Raw genomic sequence first — 13,130 nt, 5'->3', positions numbered from 1 at the left:
GCACAAACAGAGCAATGTTGTTGAGAAAGATGTCGACTGTTTCTGAAAGACCAGTAAAGTCACGAAACAGAATTTGTTTCCACCAGCAGATTTATTTTTCAGACAGGTCACAAACACACACAAACACACACACAAAGGGGTTTCTTCCAAATTGCAATTGTTGTAGACTTTAACACGGGCTTACTTTCAACATATCTCAGCTGTTTTCAGCACAGTTTCACTCATCTCGTGTAACAGATTTTATTAGTGTGTGTGTGTGTGTGTGTGTGTGTGTGATTCTGAGTACAGCTTGTTCTGCCAGTTGGACCTCTTAGCTGGAACTGCGCACAGTGGTGGTAGTGACTGTCTTTGAGCCTCCTGTGAAAAAGAAGGAAAGAAAATCATGATGGCAGAGCTTCAAGCTTGTATTACACTGACTTCACTGTTGTTATGTAACGTCTTGTTAAAATATACGTGGCTTACCTTGAGGTCTAGAATGGGTCGGAGGGAAGAGAAAAGCAGAGGAAAACAGTGAGTGAATTGGTGCATTATTTTCTACATGAATTAGTGCATTTTGGTTTAAATGACCTCATAAGTCCATGCTCCTGTGTTATTGTGTCTACCTGGACTCCTCTGTTTCCAGCAGGCTCCTGTACGTCGCGATCTCCTGCTCCAGCCTGGTCTTGATGTCCAGCAGCATCTTGTAGTCCTGGCCCTGCTGCTCGATGCTGGAGCGCACGTTGCCTAGTTCGGACTCAAGCATGTTGATTGTGTTCTGGAAGGCGGAAAGCATGGCGCTGTACCGAGCCTCCGTCTCTCCCAGCGTGTTTTCCAGAGCCCCTTTCTGTTAACAGAAGAAAAGACAATGCACGATTCAGACACATCGTTTGATGTTCACACTTGCAAACCAGTTTACTGTAGTAAATCCTTTGTGACAATCTAAAGCTATAGTCTGCAACCACCAGCCACGCCCTGGATTATATGTCTGACAGACACAAAAACATTTCTGTATTTGTAAAGCATTATCACTTCTTTTAATGAGGGAATGATTAGCAGAGGCATATGAGCCAGGTTTTGACTGCATGTGTAGCAGTGAGCTGTTCTAGCAGGGAGTTAAATGATCTACTCCAGCTGGGCACAGATAATCCATGGGAGTACGAAGTTTTGCGTGATCCAGTTCAGCATTCCTTCAGCTTTCTTCAAGCTCTTTTATGTCTTCCAGAAAGTGAGCCCTTCCCTCCCTTCTGCACAGCTCCCATCCCTCTTATCTTTGTCTCCCTCCCCCTTCGTTCTTTCAATAAAGCCTCTTTCTGTTCCTCTCCCTTCTGCTCTTTTACCCTCGGTCACTGTCTGTTTCTACAGACAAGACAGCGATCCGAGAATGTTGCTCATATAAGGCAAGATCAGTGAGACATGAAGACATTCTTTGGGCGGGGGGGGAGGGGGGAGGGGGGTTCTCACCATGCTGAGCTGAGACTGCAGCTCAATCTCCAGGCCCTGCAGTGTGCGCCGCAGGTCACCGAGCTCTGTCTTGGACGTCTGGATTGTCTCCGTGCTGCTGGCCACCTCCTTGGAAATTGTTGCCGACTAGAGCAAGAAAAACAAAAGACGAAGTTGTGAAGAAGAATTCTTGGTGATTACGAATCTTAGTTTCACAGATCATTATGTTTAATTACAGGTTAGACTTTTGAGGGAGTAAACCCAGTCATTTGCAATGTGCGGAATATGATTGTTTATGGAAAAGTCTTTTCACCTTCTCATTAAACCAGGACTCCTGGTCGCGACGATGTTTGTCAGTGATGGATTCGTACTGGGCGCGGATCTCGTCCATGACTTTGTTGAGGTCTACCTGGGGTGCGGCATCCACCTCCACGTTGACTGTGCCAGTGAGCTGAGAGCGCATTGCTGCCAGCTCCTAAACAAAAAAAGAAGGATAAAAAGCATTAAGATCAATTTGCAGCATTTCAAACAGTCGTGATACAGGTGTGATGAAGCACGCTCCTGTTCTCATCGTGAACATTGATCAGTGTAGCTCGAGGATGTGCTTAAGTCACCTCTGCGTGGTTCTTCTTGAGGTAGGCCAGCTCATCCTGCAGGCCCTCGATCTGCATCTCCAGGTCAGCCTTTGTCAGGGTGGTCTGGTCCAGCAGACGCCGCAGGTTTGCGATGTCAGCCTCAACTGACTGGCGCATCATCAGCTCATGCTCGAATCTGATTAGTTTTTGAGAGTAGATAACAAAGATAAGAGACGACTATAACCCTGAAGCCCTCTTGTTGTGACATTAACATGATTAAGTCAGGGCCTCGGTCGTATGGAGATTCCTGCTTACTTGGTTCTGAAGTCATCAGCAGCCAGTTTGGAGTTGTCAATCTGGAGCAGGATGTTGGCATTGCCGATGGTGGCGTTAGCAATCTTTGGAGAAGAAGAACAATGGGAGGTGTCAAAGTTAAAAAGTCTCAAATTAATAGTTCATTGTGCAGTTACATAGACTGGTTTGCTATGAATTACACACTAATATATCAGTTAACTTCCCATGCAGTGTGTCGACACACTTGACTTTACTTAACCCTTTTAAAACACTCCCTTGATAATCACTAACAGCACAGCAAACATTTGACTTGTCTAGGTTTTAAGCTTCCAAGGCAGACACACTTTACCTTGTCCTTCAGGTCATTGATGATGGCCCAGTATTTGCTGTAGTCCCTCTCTGCTAAAGGCCCCTTCTGCTCGTAGTACTCTTTGATCTGCACCTCCAGCTTGGAGTTGGCCGCCTCCAGAGAGCGGACCTTGTCCAGGTAGGAGGCCAGACGGTCATTCAGGTTCTGCATGGTGGCCTTCTCGTTGGCCCCGACGTGGAGGTCCAAGCCATCGGACAGGTTGAAGCCTCCGGAGGATGATCCGTAGCTCTGCTGGCCACCCATGCCTCCCATGCCACCACCCATGCCACCACCCATGCCACCACCCATGCCGCCTCCATACCCGGAGGAGACGGTGCGCACGCTGGAAGAGGAGATACGTGGGTTTCCTCTGAAGCTGTACCCTGACACACTGTGAGCCTTGTGAGGAGCAGCACTTGATGTGTAGCTGCGGCTCTGCCTGGTGATCATCTGGGGACCACCGCTGACGCTTTGGTTGTAAAACATGATGGCTGACTGTCTGCTGGTCAAGAGAGAACACGAGGAGAGAGGGCCGTTATACAGCTGTAGACTGTAGCAGGACTGTGGAGTTTGATAAAGGGAGGCAGGCTCTTGATATAGTGCTGGACCAGGGGGCGGGTCTGGCTGGGAGGAGGGAAGTGGAGAGGGTAGGAGGGAGTTTTCCTTTAAAGATCAGCCAGGGGCTTGGCAAAACCTCCATTTGTTTTCCTTTAAGGACCAGGGCTCGGTTTCTTTCCACTCCTGTGAGGAAACTGTTATGGAATGTGTGTGTGTGTCAGCGTGTGTCTTTCTGCGCTTGTGTGTGATGCTCGGTTGGCCCGTGGGGATGTCTCTGAGTGTGTTCTTTGTTTTGTGATTAGTGCGACTTGCACTCGCTTTCATATGTACCTGCAGCCTAGTCTAGTCTGGATTCCAACAGTATTTCGATGCAAACAGAAAAAGGCGTATTCTTGTTTTAGTGTTCCACCATGAGTCAACATTTATATAAGCTGTATGTAAATAATACTTTTCATCAGTGACCCATGATAATAAGGCTGGGTTACAGTCGGGGTGATCCAAATGAAACATTTAAACTCACAGTCATGTATTTTACATTCTACTAGATTTCTTTTAGGAATCACTAGTTTGCAATATGATAATTTGCAGTAATTAATCATTTATAGCAACATGCTGTTACTGTGTAAACAATTAGATTGTTTAAACAGTTACTCTTTTAGATGCAAAAGAGAATTGTAAGAGATAGAATACTTTGATATATCATTAAATGCTCATTTTATCTGAATGGCATTGGGGTCAACCAGATACAATGAGCCTGTAATTACTGAAGTTGTTAGTGATTGGCAGCAGCATGGAGATTGTGTGGCCTTGAACCACAAACCAGGGTTGTTTTCCATATTTTCAGTCTAACCCATTTAAGGGAATTCGTCAGACTCCATTGTTCACCGTATTATACACAACATCCCCCCTCAGTCCTGTATCCTGTGTGTGTATATTCATGTGTGTGTGTGTGTGTGTGTGTGTGTACGAAGTACATTTTGTTTGTTTTGGCCTCCGTCATGGGCTGCCTGAGGGATGAGAGAGAGCGCTTTAAAGGATTCTGTGCGATTTCTGTGTTCGTGTGTGTGGGCAAACGTGTGGCTGGCTGAGTGTGCATGCATGCATGCGTGTGTGTGTGTGTGTGTGTGCGTGTCTTTGTATGTGTGTCCTCCTCATCTCAGAGTTGGGCTCTAGCTAATTTCCTTGCTCTTGTAGCGTAACATCTGGTGTCAGCTGGGGGGATGTGAGGGAGGCACATGGGGTCACCTCTCACCCCTCAAAGGCAGGACTGAATCATGCTTCTTATGAACTGTGTGTATACTCTACTGCATTACGTAAGGCATTTTCTGACTGGAGGAACTTTTTCGTCGTTCTAAAAGCTTCGTTCTAAGAACCCTCCTTTTGTCTAGGAACCGTCAAAGAACTAGGAACAACCAAGGTTCTCTCCCAGCACAAAAAGATCCATGAGTGTACAGAGATTGTTCTAACGCATGAGCCAATGCAGCACCGGCAACCACCATTTTCAAAAACCTGTTTGAGCCCCTGCTTAGCGGCATAAAGGTTTTAAAGCTCATTCACTGAGCCGAAGACGACTGCAGCTTCAAACAAAAATTGCAAAAAGTACTTTCATAACGGCTATTTTTTTCTTCTGTTTTAAGACGTGTGCAAGCTGCGCTGAATGGTTTACGTCACTTGAGCATTCCTATTGGTGGTGAGAACACAAAACAGACAAAAAGCTCTGAAGGTATGTAGTCTACAGTTCTCGGGTGGGTAGTCCCTCTCAGGCCCTGTTTGGTGGGTAGTCCCTCTCAGTCCTTGTTTGGTGGGTAGTCCCTCTCAGTCCCTCTTTGGTGGGTAGTCCCTCTCAGGCCCTGTTTGGTGGGTAGTCCCTCTCAGGCCCTGTTTGGTGGGTAGTCCCTCTCAGGCCCTGTTTGGTGGGTAGTCCCTCTCAGGCCCTGTTTGGTGAGTAGTACCTCTCAGGCCCTGTTTGTTCCCCAAACGCCTATAGAAATGGGAATCAAGATCACAGACACTTAAGAGACACAGATATAGCATCTGACCACTATTATGCTGTCAGTTTGACTATGTTGTTTTTACACATGTTGCAGATCGTAGTGGTCAGGCGAGTCTCCCAAAACTAAACTAGAGTCGGAGATGCTTCGCATGAAGACTGGATCAGAGGAAAGTGGCTAACCTGGCTCTGTCAGGTAAAAAGAATCCACCGAACAACACCTCTAAAGTTCAGTTCTAACCAACACGTTTTACGTATCTACATAGTTTGTTCTATGCGCACAAAAACGTAAGTATAAAAACAATCAAATAGTAAAGTAGTTGGCGAGGCCCTGGAGTTCAGGCCGTTACTGTGAACTTGCCAGGCAACCAGCGGAGAACTGAATGTAGTTGAGCCTGGCCAAGACCTTTTCCACTCCTTGTGCGAAGCTTAGCTAAGCTAACCGGCTTACTGGCTCTATAGCTTCATGTTTAGTGTACTCGTGGGAGTGGTATCAATATTCTCATCTTCCATCATGTTATCGTGTAGGAGTGTCAAACTATTCCCTTACTGTAAGTGACTGACACAAATCAAAGTTCAGTCCTGTTCGTATTAGACTCTTAGACTTCTGAACATAGTTTGCTCTGACAAATGTCTTTTTTAAGGGAAGAAATTTATGAAATAAATCATTGTAGAAGCCTCTTGTGGTTTGGGGAATTTAATTCTATTAAAGGGTAAAATGTTCAATATGTGGGTCCCAGGTTTCTCTTGCCTTATATGAGCTAAACCAAGTCACATCAAGTGTATTTGTGTAGACCTTAATCACTGTTATGTATTCATCAGTGGGCCTGCCAGCACCCACATTATGAAAACGGAGAGAAAAATGACTCATCCAGACTAAGACCCTCACTGAGAACAAGAAAATAGAACCTCCCACGAGGAGATCAGTGGAGATAAATACACAAAACCGTGGAAGGCGCTGCAGCTGTGTCATGGGTGGAGAAAGAGGCAAAGACTGTGGAGACATAATGTTTACGTCCAGGTGAGTTTGCAGTTTGTAGACGACAACATGCTTAGTAAATGAATTAACAGTTCTATGCAACCTGTTTGTGCTGAAACCTCCTTTCAGCTTAATAAGTGGCAATCATGGCACATGTGTTGAGGAACAGGCTAATACCTTGCTGGTTGGGTTGTCTTCTGAAATGCAGCTTTGTGTTCAGCAGGACGAAGACAAATGAGCAAAACAGATGAGTTCATGCCCTCATGGGCTGGAGACCATGTGGGTGCCTTCACTAAAAAACAACTTCATGATTCATGCACACGGTTGACTGAAAGCCTCTCTGTAATCTTACAAGAAACTCTACCACTTTGTCTTTTTCATGTATTTTAGTATCAATGCAACCATTTTCGGTTATATTGTAACTACTTTGGTGAATGAATAAGACGTGTAATGACTGTATTCTCATGTGATCTATGTGTTCTCATGTGATCCTCAAACCCAGATTAAGCTCATTTTTAGGTTCTCGGGAGGTTAGAGAACAAAGTCTGTGATACTGAACTCAAAGCAAAGGGCCTGCACAACTTCCAGTAACAGTGAGGCTTACAATAAACACACGTGATCTAATAACCCCTGATTTAGACCGTTGAATCCTAAAATACGAGAGCTTTTCTTCTAACTTTGTGTACATCTTTGATCGTCTACACTTGTCCTTTGTGTTTTTTATGCATTGTGAGTAATGAACTGTATGACTCAGTACAAATACTACTCCACCCACTACTCTTAAAACCCTACTGTTTACTCAAACTGATTGAGTAAAACTGAAGATAAGATTCCTCAGTAAAATAAAATGTGAACTTTAGCAAGGGAGACGGGACAATCTATTCCCATTGATTTTTCCTGTCACGGTGCAGCTTGTTCATTCTTGTGTGATGTGTATGTCATGATGTAATGTAACAATTACAGTGCACTCTACTGCATTAACGTAAGGTATGTAGCAAATGTCAAAGAGACATTCATGCGTCTATATATTATAAATCTGCAAATCACCAGTTATTGTGGCACTGAAGTTTGGTGAAGTGGACTCAGACTGAACTGTAACAGGGAGTTTACCTTCAGCCATAAAGACTTCATCCGTGATGTTCTGAACTGAGTTTCCTTCTTTAAGCCGTAAAGAATAGAGAGACGGTTTCTATTCAATGCAAAGACAAAGAGCGTCGACTGTTTTTAACTTGAGCACATCACCTTTAAGTTACCATAGTCTCAAAACAATGTTCAAATGATCCACTGTTTGTTTGCAGCATAGCAACAACGAGGATGGCGGAGTGTATGTGTCACTTCTCATCTCCTCTTTTGTCTCGAAGTCCGGATGGTTTGGATTCCTGCACCTAAGCGCGGATGAGTAAAGTGTCCTCGCATCAGTTACATCGTGCAGTGGGAATGAGAGTTGGCTGTCGTTCCCATAACTTTCACAGACAGGCCACTTCCGTTTTTGAAACCTGGCACATCATATCATGTCAACTTGACAAACTAGTGCACCTTTGTTCTTTGTTCTAGCACAATGAGGTTGTGAGGTCCTACTCCCAACAACAACATGCAGCTGTTGATTCGTCACCTAAAGGGCACATTCTTATCGATGTCGATAGAATATAATGTGAGTTATGCCTGTTCATCTCTCAGTACAACATATAGGAGGAAACAGGTTTGCTTCTTCTGCTCTGAATCTGAGTTAGGTGCTCCAGCTCTAAGAACAACTGCATTGTGTTTGTTTTCCCCTAAACATCTGCACTCAAGCAGCAGAAATTAAAAAGGTGCAATCTGTCCAATAGGTTTATGACCAAACTGGCAAAACTGATGGAATCCACATCAGCCTCAGCTGTGCTATGCATTAAGGTGATGAATACGCTAAACATAGTACCTGCATCATGTTAGCATGTTGACGCTAGCATTTAGCTCAAAGCACCACTGTACATATAGGTATAAAATCTAATGATAAAATCTAAAAGTTAAATAAAATAAATGAATCAATAGATTCTAATTCCCCTGGAGAGACATGTTTTTCTTCTTGAATCTTTTTTGTGGAAAACAAATGATGAACATCACTGTGTTTGTGCAGTTACTGTGTAGCACATCGCACCACGTTATGGAAACATTGGCACAGCAGTTAACCAGGACTGACCTGTGGGACCTCGTGTATTCGAGGGTTTACCTCTCTCTGTGATCTGTGACTCAGTTCCAAAAGTTATCTGACCTTAAGTGAGAAGCCTGTTTGAAAAGTTAATCAGTTCTTTCTTGCCTGATGTAAAAATCTATTCTGAATCTTTTGAAATGTCCTGCTTACAGAGAAACAGACGTAATGGTGATATAGATATATATTATATAGACATAGAGGTGCACAAATGGCAGCAAGAACAGCTCTGTGCTGAGTAGTAACTAGTCACAGATGTGAGTCTGTAATGGAGCCTCCTCTCGATGTACCACACCCCTCCACAGGCATTACCAAATCCTGCTCACTGATTCAGCATGCACTGTGCAATCCCATCCCAGCATGCAACATTTCTGACAAAGGTGATATGTGCTGAGGTCGACATGTAAAGAGTTTGGTGTGTTCCTCCTATCTATGTGGGACCAGTTGCTGCAGACAAAGTTAAACATTCACCTAGCATAGACTCTATCATTCAACCGCTGCAGCTTGGGTAAACAGAAGTCTGTTGTGTCAACAGACCTGCCCTGGCTCATTCCAATAGGACAGTAACGTAGAAGAAATATATATTAATATATTAAGAAAAAGATTGTTCTTTCTACTTTATGCAGAAACTGCTGCGTTTACTGGAAAATGATAAATCCAGTACTGATCCAGTACAAGTGTACGAGCTAAAGAAAGGTATCATAGTATGGTGTAATAAACTGCAAGATATAAAAATCAAACTTACAAAAAAGGTCATCAGTCAGACAAGAGAAAAAGATAACGTAATAAGGTCTTCGGGGGTTGAACTCTGAGTTCACTGTCTGAAACAGATTATCACAGAGCCGCACCCTTACACAACAGATGTCTGAGCTGTGGAGGTGAGGATCACAGCTGAAGTGCACCATCTAGTGAAAGTCACTGGAGACGGAGCACATATTCTGAGCAGCAACCACCAGTAAATCACCACGCCACACCAGATGGAGTTGTGAAAAGTTTGAAAAGTGAGAGCTATACCTGCTGGCGTACCAACATGTTCTGATATCATCGGATCGTCACAGTGTGTACAAGTCGAGGGTGAAGACAAATATGAGACTCAAAACACAACACTGTTGTTTCCAATGACTACTGTAAGAGTGATGAATGCAGTAATAGTACGGTAATGACAGAATGTGTTGAAATATCAGTAAGAAGTTTAACTGAACGTTCCCACACAAACTCTCGGCGACGCATTCACACGTGTGAACACACATGACAGCAAACCGCTCCGTGTCCGTGTGAAGGACTGAAGGAATCTGGACTGATGGGAGTGAGACGATACATTCTCAGTATCACATGATGCTGTGTCCACTTTGATCTCTCTGCCTGAAGTGGGTGTGGAGAGCTGATGGGAGGCAATGAGTTGCTGCTTCAGGATTGGTTCCAGTGATCAGAGCAATGTCTCTTTCCTGGGATTAATCTGCGATTATTTCATTTTAAATTCTCTCTCTCTCTCTCTCTCTCTCTCTCTCTCTCTCTCTCTCTCTCTCACACACACTATGGTACAATGTTAAAAAGAAAGAACACGAACAGCGGAGTGAATACCACTACTCTGTCACTTTGTGTTTCTGTCCTGAACATTTATAGCATTTGTTATCTCAACTGACTCTTCCACTACAAGGTCACTTCTATTGAGTCAACAAAACATGTCAGCACATAAAAAAGAAAAGAGTTTGCACAAGCATGAGCACATCAAGGAGTGTTGCTGCACCTAAAACTGCCTCTAGCCAACGGAAACGCACCAACGTGGATTATCTCAAAGAAGGAATGTGTAGTAAGACCTTCAGGGTGTCGGTTGGTACAGAAAAGGCAGCCTGTTTTGGTCTCCAGTGTTAGAAAGAACAAAAGATCTTTTCTTCAACGATTGGAGGAAACATGTTTAAAAGGATTAAGGTGACATTGAGGAAGTTGTTTTACGAGCCAATCGTGTCCACTGCAGCACTGAGAGGCTGTTCATCCTGCACGGCTTTTGAGAACGGAAAGTTGAAGCTGTAAAACATATTAAAAGTCAAAAGAATCAACATGAATCAAATAGATTCTATTGTAAAAAAAACCCCACATTGCTTGGATTATTTATGCAATAGTTAACATAACATCAGATTTAGCCTTTTGTCGACACGAGTCAATGCTTAGTGTTACAAGATAATTGTGATTCTTCAGTAGACAGATTGACGTGTCACAGCAGGAAAGGCAGAGGTGTAATCCATGGTATCATGCGCGCTGTCTAACTGAGACACGTACCTGGCACGGAGTCATTGTCGATTATTACACCTGCTGTGACAAGTCAAAATGTCTGCTGTGAAAAATATCTGTTAGATGAGGTGTTATCGTCATGTTACGAGCATCAGACGATCAAATCTGACTCTTTTAATCAAAAATAGTTGATTTTGCTCCATAAATAATGACAAATCGATATCTTGTCGTGCTATACCTGATTTGCCTTTTGTGATCATAACTCTGTATTTCAAGATACAACACGGTCAAAGACTTGAAACAGGCATCATCCCACATTAATCATTATACTCGACATGTAAATGGAGTAAAATGTGCCTCTAGTACTATTTTCAACAACGTACGATGTTTTCACACACCGACTGTCATCAGATGCAATCCAACCATCAGTCATCCCCTTCTTAGACCTCGCCAGGGGCGTTTCTAGGATTCAAAGAAAGGGGGGGCTTAGCCCCAAGGACAGGGGCATGTTTGCGCGCTAGGTGCGCGGCAAATTTTTTTGGGGCCCATTTGGGGCCGTGGATATCCATTGTTTCAGACAGTTTATAGATTGGTTCAATCAGAAAGAGTGTGATTTTGCTCTGCAGTTTTGCTTGCATTCAGTATATGATAACACAAGAGACAGAATTTCAGGGTCATAGTGAAATTTGACAACACAAATATGAACTTTTCTCAAATAAAGAGAGAGAAATAATTTTCCTGCTTGTAAAGGAAAGACGGATAAACTAGCTTTCATATCCTCGTCACTCCAAAATCCTAATTCTTAAAGGGACCGCACACAATGGATGGAGAATGGACCTGACAGTGTCAACTTTTGAGTTGTTTACTAGTTTTATTATGAGCAGAAGGGAATAAGATTTTGATCAACATTTACATCTATTTTGTTGTCCGTGTAGTTTTTACATACCAGTGATATTTTATGCTCATTTGGACACTATCACTGAGATAAAGATGAACTAGTTCAGTGTCAAATATACCATTCAATGGAGAAAAAACCCATGAATAACAACAATAAAAAAACACATTTCAAGTACATCTTAATTATCGAATGATAAATATTGTATGATGGGCTGAAATGGAAGGAATATTCTTATATCCATCTGGTCAATGAATTGGATGATATACCGGTACAATAGCGTTATGAGGGACACTATGACATTTAGTTTTCACGAGCATTAACTGATTATAAACAACAACATTCTATAGGGACTGATATTATTGTTTCGCAATACTAGAGAGATATATTAATGCAGAGAATAGAGAGATGTCGATAGTTATTTCTTATATTTCGAATTCGCTTGTTCACACTCTTGCTCACTGGAGACAGTTTCTAAAATAGCTAGCTAGCTAGCTTAGTGTTAACATAGCCTACTACAATACTCCCTTTCATTTGCCTCAAGTAAACCTACATTTAAGCAGGTAACAATCGTTAACAACTACAGATAGACACATTCTGTAACTGCCTGTACCTACAATTTCACTCCGTGCATCATTTACTTTGAGCTAAACTCCTTGGCTATAATCCTGGCTGTCGTTGACGCGAGACGTTACTTGCAGCGCAGCAGCCTCCCCAAGGTCCTAGTGCCCCGGGGTTTATATCGTTAAGTATGATGATCGGCTATTGGATTGTAATTTGAAGAGGGAGAAAACATACAAACCAGAACGCACGCACATACAGTATGTAGTATGTTAGAGTTATAAATAACTTGTCCATGTGAGAAACAATAGTTTAATTTAATGACATCACCAAAAAAAATAGGCCTAACGACGCCCCTTGGCCTCGCCCTGCTTATCAGTGTGACTGCTGACTGAAGACGTGTGCAACTGGAAGGCAGTCAGGCAGCATGGCTCTGTTGATGACGTGCCGTATAACCAGAAAAAACAACAATCAAGGTGATAATTTTCAACGGGCATGGGTACGTGCGTCTGTTATGTGTCGGCTGCTGTGATAATTATAAACCAAGAAAACTAGCTGGTACATTTTTTAGGTCGGTCGTCATCAGTACAGATTGTTGTTTGTAACATTTCCACATGTTACAATAGACGTGATGAAGTCCAGTGATGGTGGCGAGTAAAGCTTCACCAGAGAAACACGTTCAGCTTATCAGTAACTTGTCCGGTTTGTCCGACAAAACTACATTTTCTGTTGTATTTGTTCAGTCTTCTTCAGATCTTTTTATTAATTAAAAGTAGAAATACTACAGTGTAAATTACTCTGTTACAAGTAAAGGTCCTGCAATCAAAATGTTACCGAAGTAAAAGTACAAAAGTATCAGCGTCAAACTATACTTAAAGTACAAAGAGTAAAAGTACTCATTATGCAGAATGCCTCATTTTCAGAATCATAAATATCACTGGATTGAAATTATTAATGCGTTACTGTGTCCACCGCTTTCATGTTGCAGCTGGTAAAGGTGAGCTAATTTAAACAAATGTATACTGCTGGGTAGTTTAATCTATACTAATCATATATATATATATATATATATATATATATATATATATATATATAT

The 13,130-nt window shown here is 42.6% G+C and overlaps 1 protein-coding gene across 1 annotated transcript; it reads right to left on the bottom strand.

The window, feature by feature from the left end:
- Window positions 1-72: 72 nt before the first annotated feature.
- On the bottom strand, window positions 73-3,225 carry LOC116392784 (keratin, type I cytoskeletal 13-like). The gene is made up of 8 exons (XM_031864524.1): window positions 2,638-3,225; window positions 2,310-2,392; window positions 2,034-2,190; window positions 1,733-1,894; window positions 1,441-1,566; window positions 603-823; window positions 463-470; window positions 73-357 (listed from the first exon to the last, which is right to left on the bottom strand). Exons 1-8 carry the CDS (start codon window positions 3,121-3,123, stop codon window positions 311-313), a joined length of 1,290 nt encoding a protein of 429 aa, XP_031720384.1. The 5' UTR covers window positions 3,124-3,225; the 3' UTR covers window positions 73-310.
- Between the last annotated feature and the right edge of the window lie 9,905 nt (window positions 3,226-13,130).

Source organism: Anarrhichthys ocellatus, unplaced genomic scaffold (genome assembly GCF_004355925.1).
Source record: "Anarrhichthys ocellatus isolate YVR2014 unplaced genomic scaffold, GSC_Weel_1.0 scaffold31, whole genome shotgun sequence".
In the NCBI taxonomy this organism is placed as follows: Eukaryota; Metazoa; Chordata; class Actinopteri; order Perciformes; family Anarhichadidae; genus Anarrhichthys; species Anarrhichthys ocellatus.
This window is presented reverse-complemented; position numbering and strand designations above follow the sequence as displayed.